Source organism: Capricornis sumatraensis, chromosome 10 (assembly GCF_032405125.1).
Source record: "Capricornis sumatraensis isolate serow.1 chromosome 10, serow.2, whole genome shotgun sequence".
Taxonomy (NCBI): Eukaryota; Metazoa; Chordata; class Mammalia; order Artiodactyla; family Bovidae; genus Capricornis; species Capricornis sumatraensis.
The window spans coordinates 82,474,649-82,494,481 of NC_091078.1; the positions used below are offsets into that span (position 1 = coordinate 82,474,649).

Below are 19,833 nucleotides of genomic sequence, written 5' to 3' on the forward strand. Positions count from 1 at the left end.
AACTGGGTCTTCCCACGTCAGTCTGCATGCGCCTCTTACCTAGACTGCAAGTTCCAAGGGAACAGGGGGCTGGTCTTTATGACTTTCCTTCCTTCCTCCTGTCCCTCCCTCCTTTCCTTTAGAAGACTCTTCCAAAAATAAAATCGTTTTGTTTGAGAAACTCTGATGTCAACATTCTAATTTATAAAGAGGGGCTGTTTTGCATACTACTAGTAAAGCAATAACAACTAATAATTCCTATTACAGTAAGTATTCAATGGAGCTTTCCTATGAGCCACATTCTGTGCAACAGGTATTTTTCATATTTTCCCTTTTAACCGTCACAGTTACCCGTTAAAGTGTGTGCTGTTAGTATCCTCTTTTTACGGATGAGAAAACTGAACCTTTAAGATAGGAAATTGCCCAAGAAGGGGCAGCTAGAGCCATGCTAAGGCAGGACCATGAACCAGGGCTGGTCTGGCTCCAGAATGCAGGTGTGGAACCTCTGCGGACTCCTGTCCACTTCCTTCTGGCTGTCACGTCCTGGAGAAGCAGAAAGGAGACCTGCTAAAGTCCCGGCACTCCAGCCTTCCCTTTGGTCCTGTGCTGTGATTCCCCTGCCCACTTAGACCATGAAGTCAAAAGGTGGCTCAGTGCCTCAAGGAAAATTCAGTTAAATTTTGATAAACCATATAAACATAGAGAGCAATGATTAACTTCCCAGCTGTTAATGTTAACATTGGAGACTCCTTAGCTCAGCCCCAGTGGGTGGGAAGCACTCAGTGAGTAACTAACTCAGAATAACCAGACCTGGATGTTATTTTCTAAAATAATTCCAGTTGTTTAGTAATGTCATATGCATTTTATGGCATGGCAATGTGAAATGAAGTTCATTTAAAACATTTTTGCCAGTAAATAAGCAAATATTTTTAGCTGTCATGTTTTTTAATATTGATACTGTCTTAAGTTTTCATGATACTTTGTTTTTAAGGATCCTTCCCAAGTCTTATTTCTGTTTTGTTGTTGTTTATTTCAACTTACTTGGCCAGTGCTTTGCACAAAATAGGTACAAAAAAATAAGATTTTAAAATTCAGTTTGTAATTTGGAAGTAATTTTTTATACACTTTCTTAAGTCTCAAAATACCCTTAAGGCTGTAAACAGCTATTCATATACCCATTGAAGAGGTCAGAAAACTAAGGCCAAGAGAAGTGATTCAGAAAAGATCATTTAAGGGTACAAACAGCTTGTCTTTAGAATTATTTTTAAGCCAGAAAAATGTTTTTTAAAAGAACAGTCATTCTCCCTAGAGAGAAATCCAGTCATAGTCACAGAAAGAAATTGTGCATGCTTATTTAAGGCAACATTATTCAGTTGAATTGTAGAACCCAAATGCCCACTAATGAATGAATGAATGAACAAAAGGTGATACATCTATATAGTAGAATACTAGATGGCAACAAAAAGTATACGTGCTGATACAAGTTACAACATGGATGAACCTTGAAAACATTGTGCTAAGTGAAAGAAGCCAGACACAAAAAGCATGACTGCATTTGTATTAAAAGCGAATCCGTAGATAACAAAATATAGGTCAATGATTGCCAAAGACTGAGGGGAAGAGGAAGAATGAGGAGTGATAACTTGATGGGTACAGGGTCTCTTCTTTTGGCAATACAAGTATTCTAAAATTAGGTAGCAGAAATGATTACACAGGTCTATAAATGCACCAAAACCCATTGAACTGTATACTTTAAAAATACTAATTTTATAGTATAAAATTATATCTTATTAAAAAGTGATAATAAATATAAAGCTTTATGTGGGTGAAATGAAGAGCAAAAATACACTGATCATTTATACTGTGCTTTCTACCAGGGTGAAATTTCATTATGTAGCTCATTCTGATAAAACTATTAGCAAAGTGACATTGCAAATTTGAAATACTAAGCTTCATTCCATTATGCTATCAGGTCACTAAAGAGAAATGTGAATAACTTACTTTTTATCCTGGCAATGTGTGTCCCTTGGTGAAAATCGTTCTCTGATATTAACAGTTTCTATTCAGAGGCAAGAGAGTTGAGCAGATATACCAGTTAAAATGTCTGGTTTTTCCATTCTCAGTAAAAATGTTCTTGGATTTGTAGTCATAGTGAATGTTTGAATCTTTAAAGCTCTTAGTCTTTGTAAAGCCAAATTCAAAACTGCCTGCTAAAATGGTTAATGTGGTAGAAATTAGTTGGGCTAATTAGGTCAATAAATATTCTAACTCATTAAGATAAAAGGTCAGATGGGTAAAAGACTGGGCAAGTATGTAATAGAAGATCTTCTTTTTGATTCTGAAGACATAATTTTATTCCTGGATTTTTATACCATATATAGCATACTAAATTGTTTCTTTGATACAAAGATTAGTTGTGAATGAAATGTCTTCCAGGTGTATTAGGATTTGCATGAGTTATTCTCCATTATTTCTGTTCTTTGTTAGAAATCTCTTTTAGTGATTAATGCCTTAATTTTTTCAACTTTGCTACTTAAGTGTACTTTTTTTTGCAATTAGTGCCTGATTTATTCACAGGTTTTCCCATGCCCAAGTACCCCCTGATGATTCTCTAGAAATGCTTCTTCTATGTGGTCGAAAGAGTGAATTCTATATGGTATTTCCTTAGTATTTTTCTTGCTGTAGTTATACTTCTCTCTAAATAAATCTTTTAAGTCAAAATATTTATGGAAGACAGTAAGTAAAGATTATTTGCTTTTCACAAACTAAGTAACGTATTTTCTTTTCTTCACAGCTTTATTGAGATATAATTCACATACCATACTATTCATCCGTTTAAAGTGTCCCGTGATTTTCAGTGTGTTCACTGTTATGTGCCAACCACCATCACAGTCAATAATAGGACATTTTTATTACTCAAAAAAGAAACCCTGTACCCATTAGCTATCAACTCCCCTGCCAAGGTCCCCACCCTGCCTCCAGCACTTAGCAGCTAATCTACTTTTGTCTTTATAGAGTTGCCTGTTCTGGAAATTTCATATGACTGGAATCATGTAATTTATTGGCTTTTGTGACAAGCTTACTTCACTTTACTGATATAATAAGGTTTATCAAAATGTTTTATAGTGGTAAAAGGGTCCATTCATTATAAATATTTAGCAGTTATAAACAAATATGCATCTCATATCAGAGCACTGAAATGTGCCAGGCAAAAACTGATATAAATGAAGAGAGAAAAAATTCAACAGCAATAGTTGGAAACTTCAATACTACTTTCAGTAGTAGATAGACTAGCTAAGGAGAAGATTAACTAATAAATAGAAAACTTGAACAACATTGTAAACCAACTATATACCTAACAGATATTTGTAGAACACTTTACTTCAGAGCACACATTATTCTGAAGTACACATAGAACATTCTCCAAACTAAAGCATATGCAAAGCTATAAAACATATCAATAAATTTAAAATCATAGAAGTAATACAGAGTATCTTCTCTGACTACAGTAAAATTAAACTGGAAATCAATAACAGAAAAAATGGGAAACTCAAATATATTTGGAAAGTAAATAGCACACTCCTGAATAATCAAAGAAGTTGGGAAGTACTTTGAGATAAATGAAAATGAAAGCACAACATATCAAAACGTATGGGATGCAGCTAAAGCATGACTTGGAAGAACATTTATAGCTATGTGTTTTAAATGTCTCAAACTGTAAAGAATCCACGTGCAATACAGGAGACCTGGGTTCGATCCCTGGGTCAGGAAGATTCCCTGGAGAAGGGCATGGCAACTCACTCCTGTATTCTTGCCTGGAGAATACCATGGACAGAGGAGCCTGGTAGGCTACAGTCCATGGGGCCGAAAGGAGTCAGACATGACTGAATGACCCAACACACACACGTTAAGAAAGAAAGATCTCAAATCAAAAACGTAACCTTCCACTTTAAGATACTTGACAAAGAAGAGGAATCTGAAATACAGTACAAACTAACATCCAGTTTTCAATGTGGCTTCCATACACCTGTTATATAGAAAGCTAGTGTTTGTGAAAATATGTATCAGATACTATTTTCCACTATGGGCTCAGTTTAGAAACTGTCAACCAAATCATGAGCCCATTTCAGTTCCTAGCTCTTAAGTAGTCTTATGTGATAGAAAGAGCACTGTTTAGGGTGTTGATCAAATCCATGCCTGATTCCTGATACCACCACACCCTCTATGTCACATTGGACAAGTTGCTTAATCTCTCTGAGACTTACTTTCCTCATCTGTACAGTGGACGTAATTTTCTCTGTCTGCGAATTATAAGATAACATGTAAAAGGGCCTAGTTCAATATCTGGCATGTAGTAGGTGCTTGATTCATATTTATTTATAATCACTGGTGAATTAAAATTGGAATGACAGCCTAAGTACCTATATGGCATGGATATACAAATATGAATGGGGCTTCCCAGGTGGCTCAGTGGTAAAAGAGTCTACCTGCTGATGTAGGAGACAAATGAGATGCAGGTTCAGTCCCTGGGTTGGGGAAGATCCCCTGGAGGAGGAAATGGCAACTCACTCCAGTATTCTTGCCTGGAGAATTCCATGGACAGAGGAGTCTGGCCGGCTACAGTCCATTAGTTCACAAAGAACTGGACACGTCTAAGCAACTGAGTGCACACACATACATATATGAATGCTCTTGAAAGAGAGACTGGAAGAAAAGTAGTCTAATGTCGAATCCTACTGTGTACCAGGCTTAGGGCTGGTCACATTATCTAAAGCTGCACCACACATAACTTGTTTGACAGTTTGGACTGATATCGCTGTTTTAACAACCACTAAAACAGTCTACTTAGGCAAAATACACATGCTGGCCTAATTGATTGTTTTAGGAATAGCTTATAATGGTTAAATATTTGAGCCCCTCAAATATGAAAGGACTAAAACTTTAACTTGTTGTTGTTATTACTGGTATAATAAATTCCATTAATTTTGTTTTAGGAAAGCATATTTCTTAGTTGTGCAATTCTGTTGCCTATTTGGACTACAGATTAGTGGCATTAAAGCTTTGAAACACATTTATGATTTGATTGGCAAGATAACTGATTAAGTTCTGTTTTTGCTCAAAGGATATTTTGGCAGGCACTTTTATGCTTATTTTGTTTATTGTGTGGTTGATGACTGAATATTTTCACCAGCAACACAAGCCTCAAACCAGGTTCAAAACTAGTACTTGTCAAAACTGTAACATGAATATAAATCACTTAGAGATCTTGTTAAAATGTGGATTTTGATTTATCAGGTCTAGAGCGGGGCCTGAGAGTTTATATTTCTAACAAGCTTCCAGGAGTTGCAGATGTTATTGGACCACACTTTCAGCTGCAAGATTGTGTAGAATCCAAGAGGTACTTAGGCTAGAATCAGAAATGAGGAGAGCCCATCTGGTATTATATATCACAGTCCCAAATACCTATTCATACTCTCTGAGTATAATCTACTTCCGTAACAGAGCCCTGAAATAATTAAAAATTTGTAGGCATTGAACAGCAGTGACTCTATTCTTACATTTCATGTATTACAGTGATTGAATATGGTAATAGAATAATACCCTGTCATGCATTTTCAGTAGTTCTTTGTACTGTCTATTACCTTGTGTTCTGCTCAGGCCCCTTCACACTGTATCTCAATAACTATGAAAAGTGATGTACATGAAGCATCTCCATCTCCATTCCCTAGAGCTCTATAGCTGCCTTGTCGGCCCTTACTCTATGAATAGCAAAGAACAATGAATACAAACCACTTAAACCCCAGTCAGACTTTTGTTACCAAATGAAGAGAATAAGCAATTGTTTCCCCTAAACTCAGGCCTGATTTTCTAATCATTTACGTGAGCATTTATGGAAGCTTCCTTGGAGAAGGAAATGGCAACCCACTCCAGTATTCTTGCCTGGAGAATCCCGTGGACAAAGGAGTCTGGTGGGCTACAGTCCATGGGGTTGCAAAGAGTTGGACATGACTGAGCAACTAACACACACACACACAACATGGAAGCTTCCAGGAAGGCTGATTTCAAGTCTTTAGTCATTTAAATGAGAGCACAGATTGAGTTTTACCTGGAGAGTCCATAGCGGGTACAACTTGATTTTTGTATGTAATTTGACTACAGAGGCATCATTTTAAGACCTGTCAAATTAAATTCTTAGTATGAAATAGATGTGGCTCGAAATGTAATGCATGCCGTCTGATTTGTTGCAGAACACAGAAATAGTCACAGTAAGGACAAGAGGAAAACGAGGACAAGAAGATGGAGAGGGAGGAGTAGCCTGGCTGATGACATGGCCGTGTTAAATAGCAGCTCCACCACAAGCACGCTTCCTGCCAATGGTAGCAAAACAGACAGCACAAGGGAAAAGGGGACCCACAGAAGAACAAAACGTTTTTTATCCTATCCACGGTTTGTAGAAGTGATGGTGGTAGCAGACAACAGAATGGTTTTATACCATGGAGCGAACCTTCAACATTATATTTTAACTTTAATGTCAATTGTAAGTATCTTCAAAAGTAGGTGATTTATGATGTTTCTAAATGTGCCTTTGGGAATGGGTTTCCACCCAGTGCTTTGGAGGATCATTCAGGGCTGGCATTTCCACGATTCAGGCAAGTGACTGAAGAGAACATAAGATTATTCATTGACTGCTCTTGACAATGACAATAATGAGTATAAATAGTGTTTATTCTGCATTAGACAATGTACATCTTACTTAAAAGGCATCATTTCTAATCCTCCTGACAACTCCACTAGGTAGATTGTCATTCCTATTTTGTTGATAAGAAAACTGAACCTCATAGGAGTTGAGTTGCTTGTCCATGATCATGTAAAGCCAGAAACGTAGCTTAGAGACTGCGTGTGACCTTCAGCCTGTCTGCTTCTCCAAATCATTGCCCTTTGACATGTGAACCGGCACAGCCAGGTATGGGTCACCAGTAAGACATTTATTTGGTCCCTGGTTGTGAATCAGAGTCACTGGTGGAGCTTAGTAAAATGGCTCTATCCCCTGCCCCCAGGATTTTTAATTAAGTAGCTTTGGGGTGAGGCTTAGGAATCTCTCATTTAAATTTTGAATTTTTCTGTTCCCATTTTGAATTGAAAAAGTAATAAATTTGCATGATAGAAAAACAGACCAAGCAGATCCAAAGACTAGGGGAAAAGCCTAAGTGCTTTCTCCTACCCAGTCTCCCAGAGGCCACCTATGTGGCAAGTTTATTTGCCCATGTTTCTAACCAGCACAGTCCAATAGAAATATGATGCAAGCCATGTTTAAAAACATAGGTGAATGTAATTTAAAATTTTGTTAGCCACACACACAAAAGAAACAAGAAAAGTCAATTTTAATCATGTATTTTTTTATATCTAAATGTTATTTCAAAAATATTAATGAGGTGAGTTTTCCTCCATAGTAAGACTTTAAAGCCCAGTATGGGCGTCACACTCAGAACACATCTCAGTTCAGACAAGCCACATTTCAGTTGTTCAGTGACCACTTGGCAAGTGGCCACCATGTTGGACAGTGCAGCTCTAGACACTTCTTAAGCAAACATGTATGGGTGTATTTTTTCAGAGATGGAGCATATGTAATATGGTTTTACATATTCCTATTGTCTTGAAATATTGGAGATTGTCCCATAATAGTCCATATGCTCTGCCTTCATTCATTTTAAGCCTCAGGCTAACATTCCTTTTAATAGACTGACCCTAGTTTATTTGAACGGAAATCTACTTGTATTACATTCCCCAAATGCATATGAAAAGCTGCCCTTTTGGAACATCCATTTAGAGTTTCTTCTTTCCTCTCTATGACCTGTGGTTCTCCTTGTGCTTTCCCTGTGAATTCTCCTGTGTTGTGAATCACTCTGCTATGTTCCTCATCCCCCCACCCACCTGCCTCTTCCCCCCACTCTCCCTTACCCCCTTCTTCAAGTTCAGTCCCTTGTGCCCCAACCCTCTCCTATTCTGGTGGAGGGAAAGAAAAACCTAGTCATGCCTTTTACAGACTCAACTCCATTTCTACCCCATAAATTCAGATCTGTCAAGAATTTTAATGACAAGCATGGACTTAAGGTCAAATTAACCTTGCTTGAAAATTCCGGCTCTGCTATTTACCACTCTCTGTTTAGTCTTGGACAAGTTGCTTAACTTCTCTGAGCCTCATTTTTCTCATTTGCTAAGCAAAGATTATGGTCATACCTAGTTTGGGTGTTACTATGGGGACTAAATACAAAGGCATATGCAGTTTTTAGCAAGGATCTAGTCCACAGCAAGCATTCAATGGGTGTAGCTCTAGTAATTAACAGTAATAATGGAGAAAAAAAAAAGTTACCAGATTATGGAGAATATAAATGGTCGGTACATCAACAGTATTAGCAAGCTTGTTGCCCATGTGAGATTGCATAAATGGCAGTCCAGCTTCCACTGGGATGAAAATGTTCGATCAAAAGTTAATATCCAGTGTTTTGGGACTGAGAAGTGCTAAGTTACGTGACAATGTGGTTTCCTTGGAAAACACCTTGAAATTTAAACTTGCTCTCATTTATTTACTCTCTGAAATTGCCATCTATGCATTTTACAAAGACAGTTTTAAGAAATATTTGTTGACTGAATGAAAATTTACAACTCCAAAATGCATGTGTTTATGAACCATAAAAAGCCATGGAGACCAGCGTGAGAAGTGATTTGCTTATTGCTTACAAAGAATTCACAATTAACTGAAAAATTTATCTCGGTTACAGGTAGCCTCTATCTATAAAGACCCAAGTATTGGAAATTTAATTAATATTGTTATTGTGAACTTAGTTGTGATTCATAATGAACAGGTAATAAAGTTTCATTTCTTTTTTCTTCTCTCTGTATCCTAAATGGCATATCTAATTGATGTTGGTACAGTGGATCAACCATAATTCTTGTCTGTATTTAGGAAGGACCTTCCATATCTTTTAATGCCCAGACAACATTAAAAAACTTTTGCCAGTGGCAGCATTCAAAGAACCATCCAGGTGGAATCCAGCATGATACAGCGGTTCTTGTAACGAGGTATATGGACGTCTTATCCTTCCAGTCTTTTAGTTTCTGGTCACGTTGATGGGATAAGGTTGTGTATTGCTGCTAGCCAGCCCCTAGTCCAGAGTTTTTCAGCTTTAGCACTACTGGTGTTTTGGATCAGATACTGCCCTGTGTCCTGCGGGATGGTTGGCAGCATCCTTTGTCTCTACCTATTGTATACTGGCAGCTCTCCCTCCTCTTGACTGTGACAGCCAAACTATTGTCCAGACATTGCTAGATGCTCTCTGAGGGTGTGTGGAGGAGAGGACAGTCACACCTGGTTGAGAACCACTAACCCATAGTTACCAAGTAGGCAATAAGTGTGTTAGACAGTCCTGAAAGTAAATGCCCTTATAGAGGGGGCAGCTGCCATTCAGATTGAACTGGTCATTACTGTGCAGGATATACATACAGTCTTGCCAGCTTTTGTGATTCTGTAAGAAGCCAGAAATGAGAATTTTTTTTTTTTTTTTGAAAATGTGAATGCTCCTAGTTTTTAAATGGCAGCTTCTAGTTCAAAATATTTAAAATGCTATGCAGGACAACAAAGAAGTATGCTGGCCTTGGGCTTCCCTGGTGGCTCAGACAGTACAGAATTAATGCTGGCCTAGTTGTGTCTTCCATCAACCATCTTTGATATGGTCACAGACATTAACTAAACTTAAGTGAAAGGCATTTATAACCTTCTCAGAATGTTTTTTCAGAAAGTAGAATCACTTGTTTCAAGGTATGAGGAAAATCCTGGGTGGAGAGATTTTCATTTGCCCTTGGCTACCGTGGTTGACAGGAGACTACTCAATGTAGCTTTTAATCTATAAGCCAGTGATTCATAAATTTTTAGATGCAAACCCCTGGCTCTGTTAACTAGCTTTTTGTCATCCCTCCCCATCCCTAACGTGGTGGTGTGAATACCTGAAAGGCTGGAGTGTTTGCTTGTATTGGTGTTTACTGTTGGGTGTCAAGGCCCTAAAGCAAGTGTGCTTTGCTTTCAGACAGGATATCTGCAGAGCCCATGACAAATGCGATACATTAGGTGAGTCTGCTGTGCGTGTCCTCTCTGGCTTCAACACTTTATGTCATGCTTTTCTTCCAAGCCACAAATGCTTTCTAAAGTAAATCCTTCTTTGTTTGTTTTCCTTTCTAATAGGTCTGGCTGAATTGGGAACCATCTGTGATCCATACAGAAGCTGCTCTATCAGTGAAGATAGTGGACTGAGTACAGCTTTCACAATAGCCCATGAACTGGGCCATGTGTATGTTTCCTTTCCATATTTTCATTTAATCTGCAGTGACCTAAAACTTTTGTTCCTTCACATCAGTGAGCATTCACTGCACTTTAAAAGGTGTAAGACACTTCTCAAGGCATAGTTGAGTTTGCAGGGTTGAAAAGCTTTGAACCTTGTTGGGAGAAATGACTTTGACTTCAGAAAGCTGAGTAAATGCAGTGCACCCTGTTCAGCCTTAGCTCCTGTGTCTCTTTGGCTTAACTGAACAGGTTTACCAGGCAAGGTCTAATATGCTCCTTTCCTACTTCAAAGTGCTTCTACCTTGAAGTAGGAAAGGAGGTCTTTCTACCCTTTCCACTGAAGCAGAGAGTATATCAGCCCCGAAAACTTATCTTTGTTTAGTAGGGTCCTCCAACATTGTTGTGGCCTGCACAATTTTCCCAAACCCAGATCATTCCTGATTCTGGTTATACAAGTTTGTCCTTCAGATACTAGCCTCTGAGAACAGAGGTGACCCTCTTTCAGGGGAAAGAATGAACAAAGATACAGAGAAGAAAGAAACCATTTCCTATTTATGATCACTAAGTGTCTGGTCATTATGAAATTGGTTTTTTGTTTTTGTTCTTTAGCGACAAAGCCTTATTAGAATGTGGGGCAAAACAGTATAAATTTACTTAAAATTATTCCAGTTTTTTATCTGTCATCTTTTCTTTCTACAGTGATTAAATTACTTATACCTTTTTGGAATAATTTTCAAAAATAGCTCTGTATCGATCTGCATGTCAGATGTTTACTTTAGAGATAGCATCATCTATTAAGCAAACTCTTTCGTTTGCCAAACGTTTTTTGAAGGCACTGTATATGCAGTGTACTACGGTAGGTGTAATGCAATATGCATATATAGAGGAATCTCTAATCCCAGTTCCACAATCTCTTATCCCAATTCCACGTATAATGAATATATTTCAAGCATATTTTAAGAGCACATTCCTTTTATTCTGCAATGGAAATATCAGAAGGTGCTCAATATTTACAGAATAAAAAAGGCATGACTTTCAGTGAAGCCTTGGTGATGGGTCAGAGTCCTTCTTAGTCCATCGTCTCTCTGTCCCTTGATTTCTCAAATACCTTCATGAAACTCAAGGATTTCTTGGAACTAGATTTGAAAATTACTGATTCTACCAGCATTTCCCAAAGTTTGGTACTCTTACACTGATTCCAAGAGAATAGTCTATGGGACGAAATAAGAGTGTTGTAATCCAGTGATTAAAAAAAAAAATTCCTAGCCATGTTTGGAGTGCCAAGGCCAAATACCATGAAGTAAAGGTTCTGACAAGTCCTGTATTGATTTTAACTCAGGTGTTGATTTTAGCTCAGTTCCCCCATACTTATTTTAACAGAATCTTTGGAGGATTTTCATTTATTTGTTTTACATGAAACCTAGTAAATTACTTTAAACCTTTAAATAGAAGATGTAGATTTCATAGTGAGGAATAGGGTGATGTTTCAATGGGGGCAACTATTCCTGCCCAGAACACGGAACAAGGAGAGTTACAGAGACAAGAATGTATTCCAAGGGCAAGGGTGTATTTGATTAACAGATTAACACTTCCCCCAAAAAGAGGGCTAACAAAAATATACTGTTAAAGAAATATAATTAATTTCCTATTAATTCCTTTCCCCCAAAGAGTTTATAAACTTCTTTTAGATAGCCAGGTTATAAAATTGACATTTTAAGGAATGTAAGAATTTTAAATAGCAACAACAAAATATTTATGCCATATAGAAGTCTTAATTCACAGTTAACATACAACTCCCCTGTAAAAACTATGCTGTTGATGTGTTTCCAGGAGCTTTCATTTATATTATCTCCCTTAATCTTTATAATCCCCACAAAGTAGATATTATTAAGTCTGTGTGTTTGGCTTAGAGATATTAAGGTAACCAGATTGTGGTAGCTGATGAAGGCATAGGAGCGTATGATGTTGGAGCACCAGTTCTAGGGTAGAAGTCAGCAGGTAGTCAGATAGCCAAGATCTGGACTGAATTGTTACAACATTCCCTTTGACTTGAGGAAAATATATGCTATTTCCCTTCCTATAAGATGGAAACAACATATACACCCTATCCCAAAAGTGTCAGGAAGTAAGAAATCAAGTAATTGGCGAATGATGTGAGTTGTGGCTTAAACAGAAAGTTGTATTCCTAGCCTGTTAGTGAATTATTTTTGTTTTGGCACTTTGTTTCCTAGAGGTAATTTTGTTTTTATGTTAAGAAAAGTGAAAATCTTTTTTTTTTTAATTTCCTACCATATTCTCTGACAAATTTTTCTAATTAACTTCTTCAAAATTAAATGTTAAGTTGTTATGGTCATGACTTTCTGATAAAATCCGAGAGCAGCTCGGAGGAAAAAGCAACCAACCTTCTATTTGTTGAGCATCATTGGATGCTTCAAAAATAGCTCCTGCCTTCTTGTACCAGCTTCATAGACACTGAGAATCTAAGAGTCAGGAAGAATTGGGGAAGTAATTGAGTCTCTACTGAACACAGAAATCCTTACACAGTGTTCCTGAAAAATTGTCCATATCTTGCCTTACAAGAGAGAATGCAGTTTGTATATATTCCAAAACAGGAGGTATTAGACTGAAGTAAACTCCAGTTCTAGCTCACTTAATAACCATGTGACCTTGATCAAATAGTTAAACCTCCTACTTCCCAATTTCCTCTTCTGTAAAATGTGAATAGTAATAGCATACTGTTCATTGGGTCAAATAAGTAATTAAGTTAAATAAAACATCAAATGCGTTTAACACACTGGCTAGTACATTGTGAATGCTAAAAAAGTCTTGTTAATAATATTTTAGTAAGTGCTTGATGAAGGATTATTATTATACAACCCCTGCTATGAACAAACGTGCCTGACATTTGAATGAAAAAAAAAAGTTTTCTGTTTACATGATGAAATAAACTGGATTTTATCGAGTCATGTTGGCATGGGGAATAAACACCAGCTCCTTTGCACCAGAGAGAAAGAAGCAAGATTTGAAAGCTTTTCTTGTATTAGGTTTGTTGATGGAGGTGTTACACTGAACCTGCATCTGGGCTTTAGAATTCTGGGCAGTCATTTCTTTAAGAAAATAGACTCTTACACATCCATTACTATTAAGTCCAACCAAGAGAGTTGGAGTTTTCCCATCTGGCAATTATTGAGGGGCCTAAGGTTTTAAAAGAAAAAGGGAATAAAACATGAGAAATTACTGGGATGGACCTCACAGACTTTTATTCCAGCTTTTATTTTTATATAAAGCAAGTCAGTTTACTTCTGTCTGACTTTCTTGTTTTCATATCTAAAGATATGAAGTAAAGTCAGGGGAATTTCTCCCTAAATGCCAAGTTAGTCAGATGCATCAGTTTTGTGATTAGGAATAGTCATCTAGAGAGGAGAGCCCTTGTGAGGTTGTTGCCCAGTAGATAATTATCTGACTGAGAAAGGCATGTGGCTCGTAGAACTGATGTTTCTGGATTGAGAAATGCTTCCTGTCATTTTTTTCCCCCACTTCCTTTCTCTAAGCCAAGAATGGCAAATATGTGTTAATGCTGCTGCTGAGTTCCCTCCCAGACCCAAGAGGACGTTGGCACTCCATCATAGCCGTTTTTTGGGGTGGAACCTGGATTAGTTTAAGAATTCTTTTGTGTCCAGATTTTCAGGAAGCCAGTACCAATCAATTGTCATTGGCGTGAAGCTTGAAACTATTTGCCATCTCTGAGTTAAGCCAACTGCATTGGCACGCCTCTGGTTTCCATGCTTGCAGCTTTCCTTAATGGGTTTTATTGTGCACGAACTTTCTATAGCTCTATAATGGTATACTTACATGGTTTTAGCGTCTGTCAACCTGACCCAAAAAGGAGGAGATGCCAAGACCCACCGTGAGCCTCTCATTAGAAAGCTTTTGGCTTCAGGTTTTGACACTTGACTGACTCTTTATGTGAATAGTGTTATCATAACCTGCCAAATTCTTGACTCTATAAATTGGCCTTTAACAGCTTGTTAGGAATTCCAACTACTGGATTCTAGCACCAGCTACAGCACATGCAGAGCCTCTGCAATCCCACAGAATACAGCTAAGCCAAATGATGGCCCAGTTCACATCTTTTTCTGTTTTTTTACATTAAAGGCACTTTACATTCAGTTGAGTCAAAAATATGTTTTATTCTATTCTCTACCTTTACTCCTCTAGTTAAGTTTTGTTCTGCTCACCAGGATTCAGGTTCTTATCCATAATGCAGTAGTCTGTTAAATTTTTTCTCTTAGCTGCGTTCTCAGAGCAATTATAACAGCTCAGTCCCTTATTGTTTATTAACTGTTTTTTTTTATCATTGTCTTCTCGGCCTTAGGTTCAACATGCCTCATGATGACAACAATAAGTGCAAAGAAGAAGGAATCAAGAGCCCCCAGCACGTCATGGCCCCAACATTGAACTTCAACACCAACCCCTGGATGTGGTCAAAGTGTAGTCGAAAATATATCACTGAATTTTTAGAGTAAGACTCGAACTTTGAGTACAGCCTTCATGCTAGTATCTGACCTACATGCAGTGAACTCATTGTGGGAAAGAAAACGTAGAGTCAAGCATTCCTTTTGAGTTGTTATTTTTGTTGACATTCCTGGGAGGAGGGAAAAGAAAAATACTCTCTGACATCTGTGTAGTTCATGTCCTTGCCAGCACTTAGAAGACTGCAGACTGAGCTGAAGAAAATGTTGAGATCTTAAAAAGAATATGTAAATGTTGCTTCATTCTTGGTAAAGCTATGAAATCCGTTCAGGTCTTGGGGAAGAGACCATGAATGTGATAACATGATGAAGGAAGGCAAATATTTATGTGCTTCTAAGTTAGTAGTTTGGGGTTGGAAAGAGATAGGGAAGTGAGACATCCCCAAAGAACATTACAGGGTGGATGAAAATTGCACAGACCTCCATGTTGTTGAATTAAAAACATCCTCTCTCTGTCTCTCTTTATCTCCTTCCCTCTTTCTCCTTTTTTGCTTTTATTTTAAGTTTCCCACCAGGATGCTCAAGGATACAATTACTTTATACAATATCCTTGTGTCACAGATTTATTGCTCTTCTCTCCCAGATGTACAGAAGGTTAAGTGATTATCCCAAGGTCACTGGGTGTATATTTCCCCAGCCACAGGGAAGAGGGGGCTTGTTAATCAGAACTCACTGGGTGTGAATTTTCCAGAAGATGTGTTTGCAGAAACATGGAAGAACTGGCAGGTTGCTGGGTTGTTTTTTTTTTTCAAACAATGATCTAAAGTGTTTCTTACTGTAGTCATTTATTCACTTACCCATTCAATCAGCAAATATTTACTAAACACGGATTGCTATGGACAGGATCCCATATTTGAGTGAAAAACTTTTTCACCCAAAACAAGCTTTTACCCCTAAGAAGCTTATACTCCATTGGAAAAGATGACAAAAAATAAACATTTTAGAGTAATTGCCCTGAGATGTGATAAAGGCTGAAGCAGGTATACATTTCCCCCTGGTTGTATACGTGGAGAAGGAAATGGCAACTTACTCCAGTCTTCTTGCCTGGAGAGTCTCAAGGACTGACGAGCCTGGGGAACTACAGTCCATGGGGTCACAAAGAGTCGGACACAACTGAAGTGAGCGAGCATTCGTGCATGCATGCGTGTTGTATGTGTAGCCAGTGGTTCCAAAACAAGTATACACCAAAAAGTAGGACTTCAGCTTCTGGACTCAAGTTTGGATGAAAAGAATAGAGCAAAAGCAAAACAACAAAAGAACGATCTTTGCTACCACTAACATGACAGCATGACCTGCACTGTCTTCTGGAGACTCTGACAGTCACATCTTATCACTGCCCTTACCACCTGCATTTTTCTGCTTCCCACAGCACTGGTTACGGTGAATGTTTGCTTAACGAACCTGAATACAGACCCTATCCTTTGCCTCATCAACTGCCAGGCCTCCTCTACAACGTGAATAAACAATGTGAATTGATTTTTGGACCAGGTTCTCAGGTGTGCCCATATATGGTAAGTGTCTGGGGTCTCTATCTACCCTCATAACTGGATTGTGAACTTTTTTTTATTCATAGTTATCCACTGGATTCTCATGCTAACATATACCACTCATTGAGTGGTCCATTGACTATTAAGAATAATAGCAATGATGATGATGGGGATAAACAGTAATAGTTCTCAGCACTGGATGTTTCCTGAACTTTGTCATTTCACTCTCAGCCCAAAAGGAAGATACCATTATGGTTTTTATTTTGTAAGTGGGTAAGTGAGACTCAGTGGGGGTCAAAGTAACAGAGCTGGTAATGACAGAGCTCGGCCCTTTTTTCTCTGTGTCTCCTTTTTCTTCCCACCAGCTGTTCAGAAGACTTTTATTATAGGGACTCTCCTAGATTCAGTAACTCATGAGACAAAACTGTTTCCCTGTTTTAGCTTGTCAAGACCATGTCCTATGACTGCCTGGGGCTTGAAATCATTTCTGGTGGTAGCTCAGCTGGCAAGTGTGTGATTCTTTGATGTATGTGTTATGAACATTTGGACCAATGATATGATCCAGTGGTTAACAAGAGGCTTAGCAGAACTGTTCTTCTGTGGGATGCCCCATTCTATTCCTTTGGGTGTTTTTCTGGGAGAAGTTCAGAGATAGCTGGTGAACAGTGATTCCATGGAAATAACAAAATATTTTATGTAAAATGTATCCATGATTATGTTCATTTCTCTGTTATTCATGATAGCAAACATTAGGAGTGACCTACAAGCACAAGAATAGAAAGGTTAAGCAAACTTAATGTGTATGCTTGCTCAGTTGCATCCAACTCTTTGTGACCCTGTGGACTGTGAACCCACCAGGCTCCTCTGTCCATGGATATCTCAGGCAAGAATACTGGAGTGGATTGACAGTTCCTCCTCCAGGGCATCTTCCTAACCCAGGGACTAAACCCAAGCCTCTTGCATCTCCTGCACTAACAGGTGGATTCTTGACCACTGCACCATCTTCATTTAATGAAATATTATTATACAAAAATTGAAAAGTAACTATACATGGGAACATGCTCCAGCTATAGTTTTAAATTAAAATACCAGGATAAAGAATTATTTTATTGAGTATTTTCTCAATGTAAAAGGGGGAGAAGAGCTTCAGAAAAGACTGGGTAATTTAAACCTTTTTTTTCTATTAAACAAAAAAATAGTACCTTCTGAATTTTTCTTCTGTGACTGTGGTTTATTCTTATCATCATGGGAACAGTTATTTTTTTGGCTAAGGACATTTGTGTCCCTGGGGCTAGTGACATGACACCTGGGCAGGCTCTCGCTGCAGACTCTTCATCTCTGAGCCAGGCCCCTTCCTGCCGGGCGCTCCTGATGTTCCCAGCTCCTACACAGATGCCCCGCTCCTGCCTGCCCTCCATCTTCTCCCTTTGGGTAGGACATGATGCCTGTGTGTGTGTGCTCATTCACTCAGTTGTATCTGACTCTTTGCAACTCCATGATGCCTACTGTTCAGTTAAACCTTCTTCATGTCCTCTCTCTATCTTCTACGTTTCCAGAGAAGAGAGTGAAATACTTTGAAGTCTGTACTTGAAAACTGTCTGAAGGCATTTTCTCGATAGAGTTTGGTTTTCTCCCCTTGTCCCCAGGTAAAGCACTGGGATTCTTCCATGTGGAAACTCACAACCTGAAAAGCCCACCTGGTCAGCTCCAGGTTGTGTAGGAGACCCTGGGCCTCTGCAGTGTATTTGAAATCCAACTCCTTGGTTTCCTACCTTGCTTTGGAGTTGAGTTTTGCTCTTCCATGTTTTGCATGTATCTTGTTCACTGTCCTCAAGAGTTGTGCTTCACTTCACTGCGGCAGAGCAGAGTACATTCTGATTTGCTACGTTTATATGTATCTTGAAGCTAAATGTATATATGAGTAGTTTGCCTTGAGATTACACAGTATAAACAGAGTAGACACCTAAAAATTGTGGTTTCTGTGTTCTCTCCATTTGAGTATTTTGTAATTTCTTTGAAATATTTGTGGCATAAATAAAACAAGCTACACTACAAGGAAAAAAAAATTGTATGGCCTGAAATAGAGCTTAATATATCAACTTGGATAACTCTAAAAATCACAGTGCATAGAGGAAACAAATAGCAAATTGTAGGATGCCTCTGTATGTTCTGAAATAGCGAATAGCATTGTTTGTTTAAAGCCAAAGTATTGTGCATTATCGGTAGATATTTAAACATTTGTAGTAAAAGCAGTGGGCTTCCCAGATGGCTCAGTGGTGAAAAATCTACCTACCAATGCAGGAGATATGGGTTTGGTCCCTCAGTGAGGGGATCCCCTGGAGGAGAAAATGGCAGCCCACTCCAGTATTCTTTCCTGGAAAATCCCACGGACAGGGAAGCCTGGCAGACTCAGTCCATGGTGTCGCAAAGTGGGACATGACTGAGCACACGTACACACACACAGTAAAAGCAATGGGAATGGTGAGACGGTGAGCATCACTAGAACAATGGTTACCTATGTGGAGAAAGAGAAGGGATTGGGATTGAGAATGAGCGTGCAAGGCTGGGCCCATGAAGTGTCTTCTTTCTTAATTTGGGAGGTGGACATATGGGTATCCATTATGTTATTGTTCATATTTTTTACATGCCTGCATTATTACTGATATTTTGTCCCTTCTTTCTTCTGACGTAATATGTATGGCTTAGTAGGAAAAAATACCAGTTTTAACATCAAGTCAAACCAAAACTAATCACAACAGAAATCAAAACCTACTCTCCAATCATCAGTTCAGTTCAGTTGCTCAGTCGTGTCCAACTCTGTGACCCCATGAACTGCAGCATGCCAGGCCTCCCTGTCTATCACCGACTCCTGGAATCCACCCAAACCCATGTCCATCAAGTCAGTGATGCCATCCAGCCATCTCATCCTCTGCCATCCCCTTCTCCTCCTGCCTTCAGTCTTTCCCAGCATCAGGGTCTTTTCCAGTGAGTCAGCTCTTTGCATCACGTGGCTAAAGTATTGGAGTTTCAGCTTCAACATCAGTTCTTCCAATAAACACCTAGGACTGATCTCCCTTAGGATGGACTGGTTGGATTTCCTTGCCGTCCAAGGGACTCTCAAGAGTCTTCTCCAACACCACAGTTCAAGAGCATCAGTTCTTGGGTGCTCAGCTTTCTTTATAGTCCAACTCTCACATCCATACATGACCACTGGAAAAACCATATCCTTGACTAGACGGACCTTTGTTGGCAAAGTAATATCTCTGCTTTTTAATATGCTGTCGAGGCTGGTCATAACTTTCCTTCCAAGAAGTAAGCGTCTTTAAATTTCATGGCTGCAATCACCATCTGCAGTGATTTTGAAGCCCAGAAAAATAAAGTCTGACACTGTTTCCACTGTTTCCCCATCTATTTGCCAATCATAGCTCATTGCAAACCTAAACTCACATCATAAATTTCCATTGTGATACTGACTGCCCTTTGTTCTGCCAGCTTCACT

The 19,833-nt window shown here is 38.6% G+C and overlaps 1 protein-coding gene across 1 annotated transcript in view; it reads left to right on the top strand.

Annotated features, from left to right (window-relative positions):
* Positions 1-19,833, top strand: part of ADAMTS9 (ADAM metallopeptidase with thrombospondin type 1 motif 9) — a 162,287-nt gene that overhangs the window by 20,962 nt on the left and 121,492 nt on the right. Inside the window, exons 4-10 of the mRNA XM_068981738.1 lie at positions 6,228-6,517; positions 8,760-8,843; positions 8,945-9,060; positions 10,062-10,102; positions 10,217-10,322; positions 14,691-14,837; positions 16,217-16,358. Coding sequence (XP_068837839.1) covers positions 6,228-6,517; positions 8,760-8,843; positions 8,945-9,060; positions 10,062-10,102; positions 10,217-10,322; positions 14,691-14,837; positions 16,217-16,358 — 926 coding nt within the window. The remainder of the gene's footprint in view (positions 1-6,227; positions 6,518-8,759; positions 8,844-8,944; positions 9,061-10,061; positions 10,103-10,216; positions 10,323-14,690; positions 14,838-16,216; positions 16,359-19,833) is intronic.